General features: G+C 52.8%; 1 protein-coding gene across 8 annotated transcripts in view; it reads right to left on the bottom strand.

Moving 5' to 3' along the window:
* FOXN3 (forkhead box N3) overlaps positions 1–24,618 on the bottom strand; it is a 407,334-nt gene that overhangs the window by 122,652 nt on the left and 260,064 nt on the right. For all 8 annotated transcript variants that reach the window (XM_055133774.1, XM_055133773.1, XM_055133780.1 and 5 more), the window contains one exon: positions 20,178–20,314. In XM_055133774.1, the coding sequence (XP_054989749.1) occupies positions 20,178–20,314 (137 nt within the window). The remainder of the gene's footprint in view (positions 1–20,177; positions 20,315–24,618) is intronic.

Genomic DNA, 24,618 nt, shown 5'->3' with positions numbered 1-24,618 from the left:
AATATTTCATTACATTTAAAGGTGGTGAATTTTAAAGACTGTATTTGACTTTCCATCATGGAAACATATACTTGCACTTCTTTGAAAAAAGAAAAAACCAAATTTACTTTTTTATTTATTTTGGAGGATCCATACCTGACTATGCTCAGGGCTTTCTTCTAGCTTTATGCTCAAGAATCACTACTGGCAGAGCTTGCGGGACTACAGGGGTCGGCTGCACACTGGGGCAAGGGTCCTACCTGCTGCACTACTGCTCCGGCACCCCCGGGCCTAACTTCTTATTTATTTATCTAATCTATTTATCTATCTATCTATCTATCTATCTATCTATCTATCTATCTATTTATTTAGGCTTTTTTGGTAACACCCGGCGATGCACAGGGGTTACTCCTGGCTCTGCACTCAGGAATTACTCCTGGCGGTGCTCAGGGGACCATATGGGATGCTGGGGATCGAACCCGGGTGGGCCACATGCAAGGCAAACGCCCTACCTGCTGTGCTATATCGCTCCAGCCCCCGGCTTTACTTTTTAAAGAAGCTTTAGCTCGTGACAAATTGGGCGAAAGGCCCCGGGTTGCCTGCAGAGCCTCCCCTACCTCTGACAGCCGCGTGAGTTCAGAAAGCACCACTACGTGATTCTGACGCTCCTTACCTCGGTGCTGACTTAGAGACTTCGCCTAAACCAAACTGCCCACGACTCACTGTGCCCAACGTCTCATTGCCCCAGACTTGGTACCTCTTGGGCATTTTCCAGAGTAAGTAATAGGGACCCCTGGTCCGTATTCCTGACGAGTGATGAACAAGGGGAGGGTGTGGGGGCAACAATTCAGGGGGGGTGGGAGTAGTCCTGGGCGGAACTGGAGAGCACTTGGCTTGTTTAAAGATGGTAGAGGGGCTGGAGCGATAGCACAGTGGGTAGGGCGTTTGCCTTGCACGCGGCCGACCCGGGTTCGATTCCCAGCATCCCATAGGGTCCCCTGAGCACCGCCAGGGGTGATTCCTGAGTGCAGAGCCAGGAGTAACCTCTGTGCATTGCCAGGTGTGACCCAAAAAGAAAAAAATAAATAAATAAAATAAAGATGGTAGATTTCCAGGGAGCTCTGAGTGAACTTCCCCCCTGCAAAAGGAGGTGGTCAGCTGACTATACCCTGGAACCTCTGATCATAAACACCCCCAGAGCGGGAGACACAGTTCAAAGGTCCGAGCGTGGTCCATGTGTGGGACTCCAGCTGGGTCCCCGGCCCTGCATCCTCTCCTGAACGTCCCCGTAAAGCCTCCTGACACTAAGTGTGGCCCCCAAATCCAGGAGTGAGTGAATGAATGAGTACACGGAACCCTTGCTATCCTACGGCACACGTCCGAGCAGACCCCTGAGCGGCACACACGATCAAACGGGCAGTCAAGCTTCCCACACCCTGCCCCCTTCCTTCTGGCCTCAGCAACGGCTCGACTTCCGGGGGCTCGACGGACAGTTATTTAGAGCTTAATTCTTTATACATCTGGGTCAAGCACAACGAGCCAGGTATTTTTGGAAAACTCCTCACTGCTTATTCCTTAACAAAATAAAACTAATGCTCCGTCTTTAATCTATTTTATGACTTAAATGTCAAGGATGTTAATTATAATTATTCAAAGATGCTAATTGCATGTATTTATCTCACTTTCATAAATATTTACTGAATTTGTACACATTGAAAGTTTCAGCTGTTGGTTACTTTGTTAAGAGGATGGCAGCCAACTTGCTTTTTCAACAATGACTCCTCCCCCCAAAATGCTCAAATTTAAGAGGTCCTGGGTCAGCCCCTGTCAGTTCTTCTTACAGACATGGTTTTCTGTCAAAAGAAAAAAAGAAGAAGATACACAAAAAGAGGGTTTAAGTACAGCTACTTATTTCTAAGGATGAGGATATATTTAAGGAGGTCTAAAGAACAGGCCAAAATAAAACCCAATCAACTTTAAGACAGGGTTCATGCAGAAGGCAGGCAGGCTCCTTACATTTTGAGCTGAGTTAATCTCTTTATTATTAAACCATCAGTACAAGGGCCAAAGAGATAGTACAAGAGGTGAGGCACTTGCTTTACGGACACCGCAAAAACCATGGTTCAATTCCCCGGCACGATATAAGGTCCCCCAAGGCACCACCAGGGGTCACTCCTGAGCACAGAGTCAAGAATATCCTACACATTGTCAGGTCGGAGCCTATAAATAAATAAGTAAATAAATAGTCTCATTAATCACTGGGCTGGAGCGGTAGCACAGCCTGTAGGGCGTTTGCACGTGGCCAACCTGGGTTCGATTCCTCCATCCCTCTCGGAGAGCCCGGCAAGCTACCGAGAGTATCTCACCCGCACGGCAGAGCCTGGAAAGCTACCCGTGGCGTATTCAATATGCCAAAAACAGTAACAAGTCTCATAACGGAGACGCTACTGGTGCCCGCTCGAGCAAATCAATGAACAACGGAAGGACAGTGACAGACAGTGACATAAATCACTAAACACAAATCACAAGTTATTTGTAAAAAATCTGTAATTCTCTCCCCACCCACTCTAACTTTTCTAGTTTATCTGAAGCATAAGTGATCCTTTTACACACACACACACACACACACACACACACACACACACACACACACACCTCTCCAAGCTCCCTTCCATCCATCCGGGGAGGGAGGGGTGCGGGAGGGGAGCTCTTCCTCCAACTGTCTCCCCCTGCCTATTTCCATCCCATCTCCCACCATCCATGCCCAAGGGATAAAGTGTGGGTGACCCTTCTCAGGCTGCCCCATCTAGACCATGCACGGCTGTGGAAGCTCCAATGTGTCTTCCAGGGAGCTAGACCACCCTTCCGTTCCCAGCTGGGCTGCTGAGAATCCAAGCTCGCGTGGGTCCCCGCCCCGTGCTCTCTCTGGGAGAAAGACCCACACGTGCCGGTCCCCGGCACTCTCAGCCTGGGCTCCCCGGCCTGGAGACGGCGACGCCTCGGGGGGCTGCAGAGCTGAAGCCTGGCACTGCGCAGGCGTCTGACCCGGGCGAGGGTTCCCCTCTCCCACCCCAAATCCAGCCTGGCTCACGCAAAGCAGCTGGGACGAGCTGACTTTCAAATTCTCTCTAAGCCCCTCGTGCTACGAAAGCTCACGTCCATAGAGTCCGTTCGTTTCTCAGAAGTCTAAGCTATCGGATGGAAATCGATTTGGGTTTTACCCCGCATCAAAGCGCTGCTCGGCAGAAATTCAGGTTGGTTTTTCCTCTCGCTTTGACTTCCGCACCCCTCGCGACAGAAGACGCCTCCTTTAAGCGGCCAGGGTAAGAGAGGGTGGTGTCAGGGAGAGGGAACTTCAAAGGGCTCCAATAAGAACAAAATTCCACCCATGTGGCCCAGCCTTCCTTTCCCAAGGACTGTGAAGAGCTGGGCGGGGAGGGGGGCACGCTGCCCCAGTCAGGGGTCCTGAGCTAAGGAGAGGATGGGGGGGGGTGTTTCCTCGGGGTGTCCCCAGAACACCCTCTGCACAACTCAGGGCCCTGGGCGAGCCCCCTTGGGGAGAGTTCTGAAGGAAGAATTCAAAGCACAGAGAATCAAAACTCCCCACCTTGCAGCAGGCAGGGCAGGCTAACATGTGGGTGACTTTCTTCTGGAGGGATGAAAGTGAGACAGGAGATTTCCTGGGAGAAGAGAGGCCAGATCTGGAGCGGGGAGGAGCCAGGCTTTGTTCTCATCAAAGCGGAGAAGAATGCAGGGGGGAAGGACTAAGGAGAGGCTGCCAGGAGATTTCAACGCGGATTATGGATGGGGGAAGAGAAAGAACACAATTGACTGTTTGGGCCGGTGGCTGGGAAAACTTTTCCCATCCGAAGAAGGGCAGGGCAGGCAGGCAGGCGGGGGCGAGCCTGACACCCCTCAAAAGCTCAGCCCTGCTGAGCCGACAGGAGGGGACAGGAGGCTCCTGCCAAGAGGGACGAGACAAAGCGGCCGGCCACGGTCACCACCTTGCACACATTTGCATTTCCTGGGGCTGCAGAGTGCTCAGTGCTGCCCACTGGCCTTGGAGTCAACAGCCTGGAATTGACCATCTAGCACTTGACCATCTCTTGGGGAGGGGAGGGGAGGAGGGGAGGGGAGTGGAGGGGAGGGGCGTGGAGGGGAGGGGAGGGGCCTACCCACTTCTCCAGAGAAAGGCCAGTGAAGGGCAGAAGGGGTAAATGAAAGCTGCCTTTTCCTGCGGTGAACCCATGGATACGGGTGTCCTATACACAGTGCACACGACAACGGTGGGCTCAGAGCATCCAGGTACCCTGCCCAAGGTCACACAGCTAGTGAGCGGCTCAGAAGACTGTGTGTCTGGGAGCTCTACGTCAGGGCTACTCCTGGCTTGGTGCTCGGAGGAGCTTTTGGGGCTAGGGACACAATCCGGGTTGTCCTCTGAGCTCTCTCTCTGGCCCAGGCCTGCCTCTCTTTCTTAAAAAAGATTTTCTGGGATGAGCCCAGGGCCTGGCTGGAGGGTGAGCAGCCGGGATAAGCTGGGGTCCCACCTCCCCAGGCTCAGCCAGCACCAGCTAGAGTGGGGCCACCCCAGGGCCCCAACCCCCACCAGAGGGCAGCCCAGGCGAGACGCCCCGTGTGGCCTCTGGTCTCCTGCGAGGTGGCAGAGGGTGTTGCGCGGCCATGAGGGAAGGGCTCGATGGTCAGTGTCCGCAGAGCCGGAGAGCTCTGGATGTTCCTGTTTCTCCTGCCTCTTTGAGGGCGGGGGCTGCACTGGCCACCTGCTGGACCCTCGAGGGCCCCTCCACACCAGGGCAGGGGACGGCGGCCCAGAGCATCCACCCGAGTCAGCCGAAACATGTGTCCAGCAGGAAAATCCCTGCCCAGCAGTCAGGAAAGGGGTAAAGACACTGGATGCTTCCTCCTCGAGGCGCGCAAAGGAGGGTCCATTCCCACCTCAGAATAATCCTACGGTAGCCCAAGGAGTCTACGATCCTTGGCGTTTACACAGAAATCCAGGAATGAAGCGGCAGTACACAGGGCTGGGTGTCTGACTTGCATGCAGCTGACCTGGGCTCGATCCTCGGCGTCTGCACCCGGACACAGGCAGGGAGGCAGATAGGAAGGCCCCTCCCAAGGCAGTGGCAGGAAGTTTCCTGGGAAGTAACAGCACTGAAATTGCAAAAGCCAACCTTGCAGGAAACAGGAACTAAGGCCTGATAAGAGTTTCTCCTGGCCAGCAGCAGACCCAGAGAAGGCTGGACGCCCTCCCAGAGAAGCTCCAGCACAAACTAAAAGGCCAGGGGAGGAATTTCAAAGACCATCACCACTCCCAACCCTACCGCCTTTGGGGACCCCCTTAGCAACGGACCTTTACCTAGATAGAAGCCCCTCATGGGGACAGGTTGGAGAAACCCTATAAAAGTCACAAAGAGGGGCTAGAACGATAGCACAGCGGGTCGGGCGTTTGCCTTACATGCGCCAACCTGGGTTCGATTCCCAGCATCCCATACAGTCCCCGAGCACCGCCAGAAGTAATTCCTGAATGCAGAGCCAGGAGTAACACTTATGCATCGCTGGGTGTGACCCAAAAAGCAAAAAGCAAAAAAAAAAGTCACAAAGAAAGGGGCACATATGCTGCCCCAGCCCATGAGCTGCTTGTGCCCACGTGGTTGAGCACATGTGGCACCTGAGCACGCGTGTTGCCCGCATCTCATCTCCCCTCTTTGAGATGTGCACTTCCATGCTTCCCCATCTGATACTGGGACGTGTGTAGGAGCTCTCTCCACCCTTGAAGAAACCCACCTTCTCCCTTGAACACGTTTCTCTCTGTCTCTCTCTGTGTCTCTGTCTCTCTGTCTGTCTCTCTCTCCTTCAAAAACCCTCCAAATAAAATCTGTTTTACTTCACTGCTTGTCTACTCCTGAAATTCTTTTCTGTGAGGCGATTCAAGAACCCCGAAAACGGGGGCTGGAGTAATAGCACAGCGGGTAGGGCGTTTGCCTTGCACGCGGCCGACCCGGGTTCGATTCCCAGCATCCCATATGGTCCCCTGAGCACCGCCAGGGTTAATTCCTGAGTGCATGAGCCAGGAATGACCCCTGTGCATTGCCGGGTGTGACCCAAAAAGAATTAAAAAAAAAAAAAAAAAGAACCCGGAAAACCCTGGGTAAGGCCTGGGACTGGCTTCTCCTTCTCCTGCAAAGAGCAAATTCTAGCTCCCACCAGAGTCCGTGGCTCCCCGTGGGGCCAACTCCTGTACTAGAAGACTAAGCGAACCTCAGGTGTGGCCTGACAGTGGAGGTGGCGGGGGGGGGGGGGGGGGGGGGGGGGGGGGGGCCCTGGCCTGTGCCGGGAAGGGGCTCACTGCAGACTTGACCAGTCCTCGTCTGCCCAGAGGGTCCTGGGTGGCAGAGGGGGATTGGGAGAAGGTGCCCGTCTCTCTCCCCCCAGCCTCACATAAACCACCCACGGGGTCCACCTACTTCTACCCCATACGGTTCCTCAAGCCCGCCAGGAGCAATCACTTAGCCCTGAGCACCGCTGGGTGTGGCAGAAAAGAAAAGAAAAAAGGGACGGGAAGGGAAAAGAACAGAGAAAAGACATCCAAACTTCCACCCAGAAGGCCCACAATTGCAGATGGAAGTCGGGAGGTTGGGGGGGGGGGGAGAAGGCAGAAAGAGGAGAAAGGAGGGAGAGAAAGTAAAGGAGGAAGAGGGGAAGCAGAGGGAAGTAAAGAAGCTGGTGAAACGGCCCATTTCCCCCTTCCCTTCTGTGTTCGCCAGACTCGCTGGGGAGGGGGCGTGGCTGGGAGAGGGCGTGGCTGGGAGAGGGCGTGGCTGGGAGAGGGCGTGGCTGGGAGAGGGCGTGGCTGGGGGCGGCGGGGCGCTGAGACAGGAGCGGAGCCAGCGGCATGTGAGCAGACTTTGCCCAAAGCTCTCCCCTTATGAGCAGACAAGCCCACAGCGAGCAGGTCTCAACTGGACTCGTGTGAAGCAACTCGGTAAAGAGGTTTCAAAAAAGGTGTCCAAACAGTTGGCGGACGCTTCTGCAGGTGACCTGAAAATCAGCCCGAGTCAGCGAAGGGCCTCTGGGTGCCTGCGAGCGCCCCAGCCACGTGGACCTCAAGGGAGCAGGGGTGGGGGGGAGGGGGGCAGCATCCACGCTCATTCCACCAGTAAACCGCAGAGAAGCTCTGCGTGATCTGATGGACAGCTGCTGGCAACGATCCACTGGGATCCCTTTATTCCCATGGAGGGGCCGGCAGCGAGGGCCACAAACCCAGGGAGGTAACGACAGAGCCCGGTCCCCATCCGCCCCAGCCTGGCCGCGAACTCCAGGCTCCAGACTCAGTGCTCTCTCTCCTTGGAGCGACCCTGGCGTGCCTCCCCTGTCGGCCTGGAGAAGTGCGGCCGGCGGGGCCGGGGAGCCACGCTCTGGGCTTGCTCTGCGGGAGCAGGTCCAGGGCTGGAAGGGATGACGGTGCAATTCTTGCAACCCTGAAATCACTCCCAGGTTGGCTTCGAGACTCCCAGGGGGTGGGGGTAGGTAGCTCGTTCACCCATCAATCAACCCAAACATTCTGCCCAGCTCACGGGACGGAACTGGCACAAGGTTATTTGATCGAGCTGCAAGGGGTGGGGGTCCCACTGGGAATGTGTAAGGGGTGGGGTGTGGGGGTCTCAGCGGGAGGGGGGGCACGAAAGACTGTGTGGAACCTACACCGGCCCTGCAGGTGTGACGCGTCGCCTTAGAAATGGGCCAGCTCAGGAGCCTGGGCAGCCACGAGGTGCAGAGCTCCAGGCGTCCGGGCCCAGGGCGTGACTAGACCGGGAGCGGGGGTGGGGGGGAGAAGAGGCACCACACCAGGACACGGGCCACACAGAGACTATCACCAGCAGCTCACAGCTCTCGCCCTTGGGAACGGTCCCCGCGACACGTGTTGGGGGCGCCGCTAGGGCACAGTATCGATAACGGTACTTGGCAGAGAAAAGGGTGCTTCCTCCCGTGGGCGCCGTGGCCGCACCCCTGCCCGGGACATGCACTGCGCTCTGTCCCCGGAGGAGAAGGCCCTGTTCTCATTATCTTTCTCCACCCCTCTCCCCACCTCCCTTTAGTTCCCAAATGAACTTCGCTGTTCGTCCCCTCCTGAGACTCTCTCCCGTGACGGAGGGCCAACCCGATGTTCCTGGAAAGCCCGGGTAAGTTTCCGGGCTGACCTTCCCGCTGAGGGCAATTCCTCGGGCTGGGGCCCCAGGGCTCCCAGGGAAAATGGGTGCAGGGATCAGGCCCCACGCTGGGCGCAACAGGTGGGGGCCAAGTGCGGTTTGACGGCCGCCTCACGGGGGCTGAAGAGACATGAGGTTCAGGCCGTGCAGGTGCTCAGAGCGGACTCTCCTCCGTCAGAGACTTGCCCAGGCACCTTCTGGGGGCGTGGGGAGGGAAACAGAGGTGGGTAGAGTGAGAAGTGGTGGATGCCCTTCTCGAGGCTAGCGCCCCTCCCCTCCCCACTTCAAAGCCACCCGGAGAACCCGAGTCCTTCACCCACGGGGCCACCTCTCCAGCTGACGAGCAGGGCATTTGGTTAAGAGATCTTTCTTTGGGGCTGGAGCGATAGCACAGCGGGTAGGGTGTTTGCCTTGCACACGGCCAACTGGGTTCGATTCCCAGCGTCCCATATGGTCCCCTGAGCGCTGCCAGGGGTAATTCCTGAGTGCATGAGCCAGGAGTAACCCCTGAGCATCGCTGGGTGTGACCCAAAAAGCAAAACAAATTAAAAAAATTTTTAAAAAACCCCACAACATGCAAAAGGAGAGAGAGTAAAAGAGAATGCGCCTGCCAGAGAAACGGGGGTGGGGTGGGGGGTGGGGATGGGATTGGCGGGAGGGATACTGGGAACACTGGTGGTGGAGAATGGGCACTGGTGGAGGGATGGGGACTTGGTCATTGTATGACTGAAACGTAAGCACGAAAGTTTGTAAGTCTAACTATACCTCATGGTGATGCACTGAAAAAATTTTAAAAATAAATAAATAAAAGAGATCTTTCTTTACTGGGCCTAAATTTTCCCGCCACCCACCTGCTCTAAATCCCCCCCAGAGCTGAAGCTAAAGGTGGCTGGCACACCTGGGTGCTGCTGGCTCTTCAGTTGTGGCACCCAACACCCTCCCCGCCCAGAACAGAAACAGCAGCAGGGAGCCCAGACCACTGGGGCAGAGATACAGGCGCCAGGGGAGAGACGAGAGATTCAGGAGAGAAAATGCCCCCAGAGGAAAACTCCCAGGATGGAATCCCATGAGAACGGGCCGGATGTGCAAAGGGTAACTCCCACAAGGGCTCGGCTCTTCCCTGTGTATTACCAGCACACACCTTTCCCCCACCGAGAGCACCCAGAGAGCACCCAGAGAGCACCCAGAGAGCACCCACGCCTCCCACCCCCAGCTAAAGAAAGCAAACAGGTGTCTGCACCTTCCTTTGGCACTCCACTGAAGGAAACCCCCCCCCGCCCCCGCCTCCCTGCTTTTCCTCAGTTAGTCCTGCCTTCACCATCTCAGCTGCATTCTCTCCTGAGTGACATCTTCATTCATATTTCCCACGACGCCCCCCTCGGATGAACACACATTCCCCAGAGGCACGGGGTAAGGGAACCCTTCCCCCTGAACTCTCTCCCTCAGATCCCTTAGGAACCGGTTCTGATGTAGGCAGGTGGATGAAGGAAGCCCCCCCACTTCCCCACCATAGCAATGGAATTCCTGGGGAGTCTGAAAACCACCTAGCCCTAAGGTAGTCAGCACCCACCTGTGACCACAGCGACTAAGACCCGCCAAGACCTTCACCTGGAGCTAGCCCCGACCAGAGAAGGCTGGACCCTCCCTGGAGAGAAGCTCCTGAGGGAACAAAGGCCAAGAAAAGGAGTTTTCAAAGAAGAGCACCCAACTCTATCCTCCTTGGCAACCCGCCGAGCGACGGACTCTTAGTTCGCAGAAGCACCTGGGGCGGCTTGGGAAAAGCCCTAGAGAAGCCGCATTGAACAGAGGGAGCGTGTGCAGGAGCCCTCCTGCACCCACATCTCTCTCTCTCTCTCTCTCTCTCTCTCTCTCTCTCTCTCCCTCCCTCCCTTCTTCCCTCCTTCGTTCCCCTTCCTAAAAGCCTCCAAATAAAGCCTGTGTTTTCTCTTTTCTCTTGAATGCTGTTCTCTGTCTCTCTCTCTCTCTCTCTCTCTCTTGCTCTTCTCTCCTCCTCTCCCTCCCTCCCCCTCTCTCTCTCCCTCCTTCCCCTTCCCCTTCCTAAAAGTCTCCAAATAAAAATCTGTTTTTCCTTCACTGCTGTCTACCCTGTATCTGTAAAGGCAGGACTGGAGCGATAGCACAGCGCGTAGGGCATTTGCCTTGCACACGGCTGACCGGGGTTCGATTCCTCCGCCTCTGTCAGAGAGCCCAGCAAGCTACTGAGAGTATCTCGCCCGCACGGCAGAGCCTGGCAAGCTCCCCATGGCACATTCGACATGCCAGAAACAGTAACAACAAGTCTCACAATGGAGACGTTACTGGTGCCCGCTCGAGCAAATCGATGAACGGACACAGTGTTACGTACGTGCTACGGTGCTGTCTACCTTGAAATTCCTTTCTGTGAGACAGGACAAGAACCTGGCAGCCCTGGTAAGGCCTCGGGCTGATTTCCCTTTCCTGCAAAGGGCAATTCCTCACTCCAGCCTGAGTCCGAGGCTGAGAAATCGGGGGGTGGGGATGAACTCCTGCGCTGAGCAGACCAAGCGGGTGTGGCCGACGGCCACCTGGTGGCCCCCAGGGACACACCAGCAGACTCCATCAGTCCTAGCCTTCCCGTCTGGTCCCGGGTGGTAGAGATGGGAGAAAGTGACCGTCTCTCTCCTCACACAGGCCATCGTGGGGGCCCAGGGACTTCAGCCCCACTGTCCAGCCTAGATTATTTTACCCCACCACCTCGGCACCCTCGTCCTCTTGTCATCTATAAACTCTCCCGTGGACTTGGCGGAGGCAGAAGTCAGAGAAAAAAGAGACTCAGGCGCAGCTGCGGGAGCTTCTCATTTTCTATGGTGATGAAAACATTTGCCGGTTCCCCCCACACACACACCCCGCTGAGAAGCCAAGAAACCGTTGCCTGGCGTTTCACACTGTCCATCACCGTTCGGCTACATTTCTGACAGTTCTTTCATAGTTCTTAATGCAGAGATCAATTCCCCCACCCTCGGGGGACAGGAGGAGATTGACCAAAAAAAAAAGCAGGATGCAGGTCAGCCCCGCTCTGCAATGCCGGAGAGGCACAGGGCGGGGAGCCCTGTCTAGTCTAGCCCTTTCCTCACACTCAGGAAATCCCAACTAACACAGAAGGGCTCAGCAGTGAGGACCCTACTGAGGTCTGCTAAGGCGGGGAACGCTTAACCTTAACCTTCAACCCCCCCTCCCGCCATCAAGAATTAGGAACAAGGCAAGTCTTTGTTTTATTTATTTTTAAAATTTTTTTCTTTTTCTTTGCTTTTTGGGTCACACCCGGCGATGCACAGGGGTTACTCCTGGCTCTGCACTCAGGAATTACCCCTGGCGGTGCTCAGGGGACCATACGGGATACTGGGAATTGAACCCGGGTCGGCCGCGTGCAAGGCAAACGCCCTACCCGCTGTGCTATCACTCCAGCCCCTATTTTTAAAATTCTTTAATGAGTCACTGTGAGATAGAGTTACAGACTTACAAACTTTCATCATTACGTTTCAGTCATACAATGATCGAGTACCCATCCTCCAGTGCCCGTTCTCCACTACCAATGTTCCGGGTATCCCTCCCGCCACCCCCACCCCGTTCCCCGCACCCACCCACTGCCTCTGTGGCGGGGCATTCCCTTTCACTCTGTCTCTCTCTCCTTTTGGGTGTTATGGTCTGCAATACAGATATTAAGTGGCCATCATGCTCGGTCTGCTGTCAGCATGCACCTCCCATCCCGTGCCCTCCAAGCTAGAGATAAGGACCAGGAAGATTTCTCCACGGCTTAGAAGCCGGCCTCACATGCTGGGGGGAAAGGCAGCTGAGACAGAGAAGGGACCACCAAGTAACAAGGCAAGTCTTTGCCACACACCATCTCCGGAGCTGAGTTACAGCCATTTGTTTCTAGATTTTTTTCGGTTTTCAAAGAGATTCTGACTCTACCACTATGTATTTGCATACAAACCTGAAAGAGACGGCATCCCGAGAATTAAGAGGATAAAAATATAACTGTACCATGCCATGAGTTATCTGGGTGCTTTCTTTCTTTTTTTTTTTTTTTAGCAGCACCTGAGTAAAATAGATATAATCAACCTGCTTAAACATTCAACTTTCCAAGTGAATGTGAAAACAGAATGAAATTGGAAGAGTGGGCACAATATTCGTGTGTCCTGCCTCCTAGGTAAGCAATCCAAGATAACAGGGGCTGTTTTCCATTTAAATCAAATCATGTAGGACTGAATGAGAATGAAATGTACATGGCCCCGTATACTGAAGGCAAAATGCTGAGATCGAAAATATTCTGTGAGCAACTCAGAAAATACAATGGAAGGCAAGAGATAACGTGACTCAATATGCAAATAAAATTATAGCGAACCGGTGGGTAAAAGTTTTAAGCTCGAACTCTAAATGAAATTGCGGATTAAGAAAAAAAAAATAGAGTACAGCCTTAAAACTTTAAAATGTTTTTTTTGTATCATCTGTCCCTCCCTTTATCAACAAAATTAACTTCAGAGATGCAAGCACTATTATTATTTGACTATCTTGTCATTCAATCCCATATCCATTTCACAGTAACTTAGCACATTTTTCTACGTATTTAGCACAATAAAGCTGCATACTGATTTTGAAAGATGCGCTACATCAAGAAGTGACTCACAAAAGGGAAGAGGTAAGCAGGCATTTTCAAAATACGGAACACCTCGCCTTTTAAATTAAACTTACACAACCAGGTTATTAAATATGAGGCACTTAAAGGCCTGCCTGTGCTTTCCATCATAGACGTTACCTACAGCAAGAGTGATGCAACTAATCTAAAGTCAACCCAAGCTGGCAATGAACAGTCTGGCAAACTCCTTCAATGCACATGGACTTGACTGTGGCCTGGCATTCTGTCTGCCAACCATTACACGCACTCCAGTGTGGATGGCGGAAAAGAAAGGTGCTTTACACGTTTAAAAAAAGAAAAAGAGGGGCCGAGCCATAGTACAGTGGGTAGGGTGTTTGCCTTGCATGTGGCCAACCCAGGTTCGATTCCCGGCATTTCATACGGTCCCCCAAGCACCGACAGGAGTATACCCTGAGTGCAAAGCCAGGAGTAACCCCTGAGGAGCATCACTGGGTGTGACCCAAAAAGAAAAAAAAGGAAAAAAAAACTGCCCAAACAATGAGTAATTTCTTGTGTGCCAATTCAGCATTTTAGGGGCTGAATTAACATGACTGTGCTAATAAGCTTAACACTGTAAGGATTTTCTAATCTTCTAATTGTTTAAAAGGATGAGCTTCCCAAACACCTCACTACCTTTCCTATCTCCTCCTGATGCAGTAATTTTGTTAGCCCCCTCCCCCCTACCCCACCCCCCACACACCCCACCCTTAACCAGCTGCATCTGAGCTTCCTTCTCTGGGGAGGAATTACCACTGATTTCCTTAAGTCAAATATATGTGGCCCACTCTGTCCAATTTCTGTAGTGGTACTGCTCTACATATGGATTTAAATATGCATACACACAAACATATATAAGAACTATATCTATGAGAATAAACTCAAACCCATGAATTGAGCAGAAAGCAGAAGAAGCTAAAACTTTCTGCTGAGTCAGCCCTAAAAATTGGCCATTTTCATTAAAACCCTCAATATTTGAAAGGCCAAATTCTTTGGAGAGGCCATTAGCGTATATTTTGCGGCTCATTAAATTGTTCAGAAGAAGCAAAGAGAATCATAAAGAGCTAAGTGGTTAAGTTGAAATGTCTAGGATTCTGTTTCTCAAGAAAAAGAAAAAAATTAAGAGCAGTTGAATCTTCCTTGAAATGTTTTGACTGCGAACTTTAGGGACAGTCAACCCCAGTGGATTTTCCTATCTTTGGAGGTTAGATTATGATATTTTATACAAAATGTGAAATGCGCTGCCATTGTTTTTGATAGGGAAGGTATTTTACCAGCAGGAACCAACGTCTCTGGCGTCTATTTTTGCAAGCGGGATCCCTCTGGGTAGCACCCCTAGAAAATGTCCTCAGTCAAGGTCTGGGCTCAGCTAGATCCCACAGAGCAGCACAGAAAGCAGCGGAATACTGGTGTAGGATGTGAAACTACACAGCCGCCGCTCCCAAGTATGGTACTTAAAATATACAAAGTCCCAGCTAGATGCCATGACACGCCCCTTCTCCAAAAACTAATCATTCTCCCCACCTTGGGTGACGGAAAAAATGCTTTTCTATACCAAGAGATATGGGATTGGTGCTCCACAGAGGATCCACGGACACCATTTTTTTTTAATGTAGGAGTACTGCTTTTTTTTATTATTATTATTATTTATGAATCACTGTGAGATACAGTTACAGTTTTACAAACTTTCGTGATTATGTTTCAGTCACACAATGATCGAGTACCCATCCCTCCACCAGTGCCCATTCTTCACCACCCATGTTCCCAGCGCCCCTCCTGCCATGGAGTACTGCTTTTTATTTAGCCATTGATTATGCTGATTGAATTGGGCATGAACTCCAAGTTACTTTTATTTTTAATTTTTTAAAAAAAATTTTAATTGAATATCCGTGAGAGAGACCACTACAAAGCTGTTCATAATTGGGTTTCAGTCATACAATGATCCAGCACCCATCCCTCCACCAGTGTACATCTCCCACCATCCTCCAAAACCCCAACCCCCACCCAACCTCCCTCTATGGGGGGCACTTTCCTTCTTGCTTTCTCTCTCCTTTTCTTTTTGTGCATTATGGTCTGCAATACAGATGCCAAGAGATCATGGTGTTTTTTCAGGGCACTCAGTATTTATATCTGGATGGTAAGGCTGGAGTAGCTTTTCAGTTGGTTGGTCGCTCTGAGGAGTGGATGTGACTGCCGAGGCTTCCGGAAGTACAGGGAGGTGGGGGCAGGTAGCCCATCCCAATCCAAGAAAGCCTGAAGATTTCAGTCACAAAACCGGCATACCCAAATTTTCAGCAGATTATATCTTGGTGAGGTCCATGCTGAGATGATGGAGTCAGGCTGGGGGCACGGTGGCAATTTTGGACATCAACCCCATTTTTGAAAACACTCTGTTCTCATAATCTGGTAGTGGGATAATAATCTGACCTAGCGTAACTGTCCCCATTATTCAGTATCGAAATCATCAAGATCATGTCAGCACACTAGGTGGAAGCTTAGAGAATGGAAAGTTCCTTTGAAAGGTGGTGAGAGTAGGTGGAGGAAGAGATTAGAAGGTGCCCTGGCAACAGAGATAGAAAAATCATCAGGGTACACATGTCCTGTGAGGAGAAATTTGGAAGGATGGTCATAAGCAACTTAACCATGAAGACAGCAAGTCCTTCCCGGTCTGGATCTGAGAACTGCCCTGGCAAAAGGGCCAGAGCCCTCCGAGAAGCCAACTGGCCCGAGTTCCCTGAGCTCAGCCCTGGGAACCCCACCAGGCTGGGCTGAGTGTCTATTCACCCATACAGAGCTGCAAGAACTGTAATATCCGAATGACAGGAATGCCCCCCATGGGGCGCAGCCTGTCAGACAGAGGTCCCAGAAACCAAGGGCCGGCAGAGAGAGCTGCAGCAGATCTGGCAACTGACGGTTCGGCAATGCAGTCTTTTTACTTTTCATTATGCCAAAAAAACGAGCTGCATATTTATTTATTTATTTTATTTGGGTCACACCCGGCAATGCACAGGGGTTTCTCCTGGCTTATGTATGCACTCAGAAATTAATCCTGGCGGTGCTCGGAGGTGCATATGGGCTGCTGGGACTCGAACCCGGGTCAGCTGCGTACAAGGCAAACACCCTACCCGCTGTGCTGCCGCTCCAGCCCCCATCACTCTTTTGATTCGATTGTAGGTATGGATTTTAAAATTTTTTATTATCATTATTGTTGTTGTTGTTATATTGGATTTTTTAAAGATGAATCACTGCAAGATAGACAGTCACAAAACTGTTCACGTGAGAATATGGACTTGAGGGGGTATTTTCTATCTGGAGTTATAACTCAACACAAAGCTATGATGCCATTCTGTGGCTCAGCTCGTCCTGGCAGGGCCCCGGGGAGCACTGTCCGGTTCAGGATGGCTCCTGGGTCCCTTACATGTGTCCCACTCTCTGGTTCTTGAACACTTCCTTAGGTTCTGCCTCTGGGTTTCTAATCAGCCCAAACGCCTAGAACAGGAAGGCAGTATGTGACCTGATTTTGCAGGACTCATCAAAGAGGTCATCAGCAGACAAGCTCGGAAGTACCAGGGGCCCAGAATCAGGGTTCAGCTGACAGAGGACCTGCCTTGAAGGTCTAACACTGTGGGCTCATCCCCTGTTATTTCCCCCTTCATATGTGGGACATGCGTACACACACACACACACACACACACACACACACAAACACTCGCACACCAAGTGTGATTTCAGCAACCCTGCTGTCTGGGACCCCAGACTCTAAGAATACCACAACTCCCTGTGTGACACCCCCAGCAGCCCCTCCCCCGCGTCACAGTGAAAATCACAAGAGCCCACCCACCCACACGCTCCCCAGTCAAGGCCACAAGCAGAGGGAAAGGCAGGGAGGTGAGGATGCAGAACAGAGGCGAGCGGGCCCTCATTTCATCCGGGCTGTCCCACGCAGCGCATGGGAGACTGCCTTGTGACCATCGCGACATAGGCAGAGGTGAAGTGTCACGGGTCAGGGAACACAGCAAACCCCTGGCTCCAGAAGGGGCCTGGGGCAGTGATCTCCCCCCAAGCCCCCCCCCACGCCCCCGCCACAATCCTCAGTAGGAAGCACGAAATAATCCACCAGCATCTTGATCTTGAACTTCCAGTCCCAGCTCCCTGACTCCATGGCTCAAATACCCCTGAGAATGGGCCCGGGGCACATGCAAGTCACAGAGGGCCCCGCACGGACGGTCAGCTCAACACACCCACCAAAAGCTGCCCTCGAGGCCAGAGGCTTGGGGTGATGAACGGCAACATTCAGCGTCCAGAGGAGCCCATGGTGAGGGGCCGTGTGCTCCCTGCGGGGAGGGTCCAAGCGCTCCGTGTCCAACAGCCCTTGCCTGTGCTGGCACTTCACTGCCCCGGGTGGCAGGCTAAGGCCCGGCTCCGGGAAGGCAGGTGGGACCCACGTGCTCACCATGGTGATTCCTGTACCCTTGCGGCCCCAGAGAGAGATTGTCAAGGCAGCCTGTGAGTGGGGGTACCCGTTCCACGATTCACTCTGCTCCCCTTTCCCAAGGTCATGGCAATAAGGGGTCTGCAACCACAGCATCAGCAGAGGGGTCCCGCCACGGTCTCCATACCCTGCACAGACACCACACACACACACACACACACACACACACACAATGATGGCCTGCACAGACACCACACACACACACACACACACATACACACTAGCTACATGGCCTGCAGACACCACACACACACACACACACACACACACACACACACTAGCTAGATGGCCTGCACAGACACCACACACACACACACACACACACACACACACACACTAGCTACATGGCCTGCACAAACACCACACACACACACACATACACACACATACGCAGTAGCTACATGACCTGCAGACACCACACACACACACACACTAGCTAGATGGCCTGCACAGACACCACACACACAGACACACTAGCTAGATGGCCTGCACAGACACCACACACACAGACACACAGACACACACAAGCCCATGAAGGGCAGACAGGGACAGCCCTTCTCACTGAGTCTGGCCAGGGAAGAGGCAGGCTGGAAGCTGGTCTGTCATCTCCTGGCACGTCAGGCAGCTGGGGACCCTTCCCCCTTGGTCACCCTGGAGAAAGGGGACGGGCATATTCTTAAGTATTCCTGTGGAAATGATCTTCATTACAGAAGCTCTGCTTAGGCTGTACTTTTATGCCTCTATTTAAAAAAAAAATCAAATGAAGTCATTAAGCTCGGCCAGCTCTGAAAGCCTCTTGCCTGGGAACGCGTTCCTCCAGCAACCTCCAGAGCTGGGCTCTAATCCTTCAAATTATTAAATAATTACTGTGCTTCCCTCGGGGTCACAACTGGCAACAAAATACTAGTCTAAATGAACCGGCAATGTGACCCCGGGAACAGCACGGGAAGGCTCACAACTTCCAGAAGAACACGAAACACTTTGGAGGTACAAACTGGGCAGGAAAAGAAAGGCCAGACGGGTGGGGGGGGGGTGCAAAGGTGAGATACACCAAGGACCAGTGTCATCTCCCGCATGTGCCAGCAACTCACCACCCCCATCCCACCCCCCACCGCACCTCCCTTCCATTTTAGGGAGATGCTTACAGCAGCAAGGAAAACAACTAACCATATGGCTCTAGCCTTCTGGACATTTCTATAATGTTGGCGGGACTGCCTTGGAAAATCCTATTTTATCTCCGACAGCGAAATGACCTCAAGTTGTCATTTCCAATAATGGGTGCTTGCGCTGATTTTTTTCTTTTCCATGAACACAGACAAAAGCAGCAACAACCCTCCCCCGAAAATCTCTCAGACCGGCTGTAGTCGCCGTGTAGGGTTATTTGTTTCTAAGGCAACAGCGTATATCTAAGCACTAATGGCCTGTCCTTTTGCCAGGCAACAAACAGCCTTGTGATGCAACTGCACCTGTCTGGACTACGCGTTACCATGGAGACGCTGCGGTTGCCATGGCTCCCATCACGCTAATCGCCTAGCAAAGGCAGACCTACAGCAGTCTTCTCTGAGAGCCCAGCTGTTCCTCCCCGTCTCTCGCTGAAGACGGATTGTCCGGGGCCTGTGATGGAATGCTTCTCCAGAACATCGTTAACACGTTCCCAGGCCCGCGCGGCTTCCCTTCCTCGGCTCAGGCGGCAGCCCCGAGAAAGGCCCTACCGAGAAGAAGTAGACTAGGAAGCTCAACTCGGAAGTTCACGCCGTAAACCCGCAGTCCCGGAATCCCTTCTCTTATCTGGGGGTTACAAAACATTTCCATGCGTTTACATTTTTTAAAGGAAAGTATTTTCTACTGGATCTGGGGGTGGGGGGGAGGGGGGGACACATGGCATGATTTCCCAGGTAAACACTTGAGTCTGAGGACAATCGAGCCTAAAATCACGCTCTGTGGCATGTGATCAGGGTTTGGCCTCCAGCATTAATGTGACTTTTGTTGTTTATTTTAAAGCAATGGAACTGGCGAACTCTCCCTTCCAATTCTCTCTGGGAATTGGCACCCCGGACCGCATTGTCTGACAAGGGAACAGGCAAGCAAGGGAGAAAGAAAGTCGCCATTGTTCTTTGCCGTTTCCCTTGAAGAGGCAAACACCAAGTAACCACAACACAGTGATCTCCAGGGTGTGTGTCCACATGGAGACGGGAGGGACAACAATCCAGCGGGCCCCGAGGAAGGCCTGGGTGAGACGGCAGGTTGGCAGGAGGCGAGATCAGCTACTTGCCTCGCTCCTGGGTCTTCCACCCCAACCAGCAAGACACAGCGAGAAGCTTACACGAACGCCTTTCCCCGCCAATGTTTCTACCCAGGAAGACATTTCATCCACCGTGGAACCTTCTGGAAACATGGTCCTCCAGCACAGCAAAGACTAGGTAAGGTCTGGAGGAATTCCCCCAATATCCCTTCCACAGCACTTAATGTCGTTTTTGTTTACCTGGGGCCATTTAAAAATCAAAGACGGGGCCGGAGAGACAGTCCCCTTGCCTCGCACGCACCAGACCCTGTATCCCATATGGTCCCCCGAGCACTGCCCGGAGCGATTCCTGAGCGCAGAGTGAGCCAGGAGTGACCACCTGAGCATTTCCAGGTGTGACCCAAAAAACCAAGAATAAATAAATAAAACTCACAGACAGCACGGAACAATTCACTTCAGGGCCCACTGAAAATAAATAAAAATCACACAGCACACGATTCTTCACTTCAGGGCCCTTCTCGGCCCAAATAATACAACTTTGGAGATAGCGAAGTCGGCGAGCCTTACCTTTGATATGCCTGAGGAGAGGCGGGCGGCGTGTTGAACACGTGTGGGTGTGGGTGATAAGGTGTCTTTTTCAAAGCCTGAATGAGATTTTGTCTGTACTCTGGGTCTATGCACCACAAGGACCCTTTCCCAATACTCTGCAAAAACAAAGAAAGAAAATGCAAAAGCGGTTAGTAGATGCATTCGTCGTTCTGAGGTCAGTGAAGCTAAGAGTTGAGGATTCCTTAGACTTCTTTGATCGGAAGCTTCACCCTGGCTGGCCGGCCTAAGCTTGTGATCTGACAATGGGACACTTTCTCCAGCTTGACAGGAAACGAGCGGGTTATTTCCAGGGGTGCCAACATAGGAATACTGTGGCTTTCACATCATCGCCACCCAAGCCCTCAGCTCCCTCAACAGGTCCATCATGATGAATATGTATCGTTCTCTACTAAAAACTCTACTTTTAATTTGTCAGATTTCAAACACGCAAAGAGAATGGGGCCTGCGCCTTTCAGCATAGCCAGGGATGAGATTCTTTAGAAACTCTCCCCCACAGGTCCTACTTGACAAAAACAGAAAAGTAATCTACCCGGTTTTCTTTCCCCCGCCCCCCCCCACCTACTTAACTCACAAGACAAACATTTAAGCCTCAGCTGGAATCTTTAACCACCTTCCCCCAGATAAACAACAGAACTCAAACCAGGGTTTAACTTCTAAGTCCCTGGGTGCAGGACCCCAGAGTGGAGCTGGGAGTCAAAACTGCAAGCTGTGCAGCAAACAAACAAACAAACAAACAAAAAAAGAGAATAAAAACAAACCAATAAAAAGGGACAAGAAAGAGAAAAAGAAAAAGAAAACAAACAAATCCCAGACCCCCAAAGGCCCTGGCCCTCAGTTTTACTGAAAAGCCAGATTCTAACAGACTATTCACGGCTATCAGTAGCACTGTAGCACTGTCCTCCCACTGTTCATTGATTTCCTCGAGTGGGCACCAGTAAGTAACGTCTCCAGTGTGAGACTTGTTGTTACTGTTTTTGGCATATCGAATACACCAGGCTCTCCCATGGGGGTGGGATACTCTCGGTAGCTTGCCAGGCTCTCTGAGAGGGATGGAGGAATCGAACCCGGGTTGGCCGCGTGCAAGGCAAACGCCCTACCGGCAGTGCTATCACTCCAGCCCATCAGTAGCACGTTCTGAAAATTTCCAAGGGGGATTTGAAAAGAAAGAAACAGAGAATGCATCTTTCTGGCTGGGTGCCGGGGCTGTCTCCAGGCTGGAGGGTCTCCCGCAGACAGGACGGGCGAGCCGGGAAGGGCAGCCCGAGCCAGGAAGGGCAGCCCCCGGAGGCTCTGCTCCGGATCAGCAAATCTGACCTCCCAGTTTCCTGTGACCGCACAGGAGCCCAGAGGGAGCAGCTCTCAAGCCTTTTTTAAAAAAGGGGGAGCATACAAGAGAGAAGGCTGAAGTTTCTTTGGCCAGGAAAAATTACCTTTAGTGTTCCTAACAAAGAAGAGGGGCAAAAAAATCATTTGATTCTAGCCAGGCAATAAACTTGAGTGTCAGAGCTTTTAGAAAGATCTGCATCTCACCTGAAGAATCCAGAACTACTCCCCCCACATGCCCCTTGCAAGGCAAGCTACCGAGAGCATCCCGCCCGCATGGCAGAGCCTGGCAAGCTCTCTGTGGCATATTCGATATGCCAAGAACAATAACAATAACAGGTCTCATTCCCCTGACCCTGAAAGAGCCTCCAATCGCTGGGAAAGATGAGTAAGGAGAAGCTGCTAACATCTCAGGGCTGACATGAACAGAGACATTACTAGCGCCCGCTCGAGTAAATTGATGAACACCGGGATGAAAGTGATGACAGTGATACAGTGATGCATGCCCCTTTAATCCCCAAATTCATTTCCCTCTTAGTAGTCACATCACACAGCAGTGTGGAACGCTTGACACAAATTAACGAGTCTGTAATGACACTTTATTATTATTGCTGTCACTGTTACTATAGCCCTAACTTACATTTGGGTTCAAGGAATAGGGATTTTGTTCTGCTTTGGGGCCACACCCAGCTGTGCCCAGGACCTACTTCCAGCTCTGTGCTCAGGGGGTGGTATGGGGTGCCAGCAACTAAACCTTGAACAAGCCCTGTGCAAGGCAACTGCTTCACCCACTGTGCCACCTCGCTAGAATACAGGAGGGGAAATGGGCGAGGGGGGGTTGTGGGGGGCACACCCGGAGATGCTCAGGGTCGCTCCTGGCGGTGCTCGGGGGGGCCCTATGGGATGGCAGAGATGGAACAGGGTTGGGGGCGTGCAAGGCAAACGCCTGGTACAGCTCTACCTGCCGTACTGTCACTCGAGCCCCGTGAAACACAGAAAATATCTTAACCTTAGTAAGGGGAGAGTCACAGACAATTGAAGGTGAAAAACTTCAAACCGGACTGGGCACAAGAGACCCGGGCTCAATCCCAGCACCGTATGGAGGGGGCGAAATTCAAAGACAACAGAGGTGAAGGCACTTGCCTTGAATGTGACTGGACCCAGTCCCACCACCAACACCAAGTTCCCCCCACACACACACCAGCATCATTAGGAATGACCACAGAGCCAGCCAGGAGCACACAACGGGGTATGACCAACCCCACCACCAACTCACAATAACAAGAAAACCTTCATCCATAGACATGCTTTATCTTAAACGACGTCTGTGTGTGCATCTGTAAATATATATATACATATGTGTACATATATATATGTACGTAGAGATAAACATTTTCTCACAGGCAGTCTGAGAAAATGACCGTGAAGAGTAGAAAGGAAAAACCAAAGATATGAAGGAAGCTAAGTTTTTTGTTGTTTTAATTGAAAAGCACCAGGGAATGAATAAACACCAACTCCCTGCTACATGAGAAAGAAAAAAAGATAGCCTTGATCACAGAAACACTTATTTCTAAGGAGGGGGGAGGCGGGCGGGAGGGGATGGAGAGGGGGAGCGAGCGAGAGAGAGAGAGAGAGAGAGAGAGAGAGAGAGAGAGAGAGAGAGAGAGAGACTGATTACTGCTAAATTTTAGATCAAAGATCCAGCAATAACCCTATTTTCCCTGTTTTTTTCCCCTCCCTAGATCTAGCCCCAGGCCTGGCAGGAATTGGCTACCCCCCCCCCCGCCAAATCCCCCCAAGCCCACCGCTTCCCACCCCCGCTGCACGCAGCCTGGAGCCAGGTGACAGCTGCAAGTGTCTGGGCTCCTGTGGCTAAGAACCACATTTCCCTGCTGCTTCCAAGCCCCGGGCCACTGGGTCACTGAAGCTGACCGGATCGGGGCCAGCACGCCGGCACGGTCTCAGGGCCAAGAGCCCGGGCGGCTCTAGCAAACACACCGGCAGCCCCGGAGCCTGCTCTGTGGCCCGTGGGCACATGCTGGCGAATGCCAGGGCTCCCTGGTGGGTGCACGCGGGCACAGACACTTCCTCCTGGCAGTCTGAGCCCACAAGGGCGGCAAACACTGCTCGATCCCCTCCCGCCCTCTCCCTGCCCTCCTCAGCATCCTCGCGGCGCTGCCCTTGCTGCCCTGACCAGAGCCGCTGCTCACACCCGCTCGCCCACTCGGCACAGACGGCGGCTGGAAATCACGCAGGGCCCCGGGCACGCACTCGGCAGCACTGGGCTGAGTCAGGTCCTGCGCCCGCTGCAAGGCTGCTTGAAGCCGCGGGGCCGGAGCGACAGTACAGTGGGTGGGGCGTTTGCCTTGCACCCGGGTTCAATACCTGGCATCCCATATGGCCCAAGCAGAGCCAGGAGTAACCCCTGGGCACCGCTGGGTGTGACCCAAAGAGAAAAGAAAAAAAAGAGGGAGAACAGCTGCTCAGTCATCCTTCAGGCCCCTTCTAGGTGCTCAGGGGCTGTTTCCAACTGTCTGGGGGTCACTCCCAGCAGGAGCCACGCAGTACCTTCAGCCCTTGGGGCTCTCCGGACCCTCCTTTCTCCCCTCCCCTGCCAGTGCTTCTGAGTTTCATAAAGCCCTTTTCCAGGGGGACTCAAGGGGAGAATGAGGCGGGACCACAAGAGTGGAGCGCGGTGCTCAGATGAGCCCTCCTGTCCTAGTGTGCTGCTGATGGCCACTTTGCGGGGGGTGGGGGGTGGTTCCCGAGACCGCCCGCCCTGGCACACCTGCTCCATGCCCCATGAGGACACGCGAGTGGGCACAAAACAGCACGCCACTGACTGCTCTCTGGACGCCTAGAGAAGACGTCGTCAGGAAGCCAGAGGACAACAGGCTGCAACGGCCACAGCGAAGGAAGTGAAGAGCAGGGGGGTGACGAGGGGAGGGCTAGCTGCCACGACACAGGGAGGCCAGGTGGCAGCAGCAGGGCCGCCGCAAAGAGGAGCCGAGGCTGCAGCCCGGCCCGGGTAGACAAGGGAAAGGGGAGAGCCCAGGACTCATTCTGGAGACGGCTG

This window comes from Sorex araneus, chromosome 3 (assembly GCF_027595985.1).
Source record: "Sorex araneus isolate mSorAra2 chromosome 3, mSorAra2.pri, whole genome shotgun sequence".
Lineage (NCBI taxonomy): Eukaryota > Metazoa > Chordata > Mammalia > Eulipotyphla > Soricidae > Sorex > Sorex araneus.
This window is presented reverse-complemented; position numbering and strand designations above follow the sequence as displayed.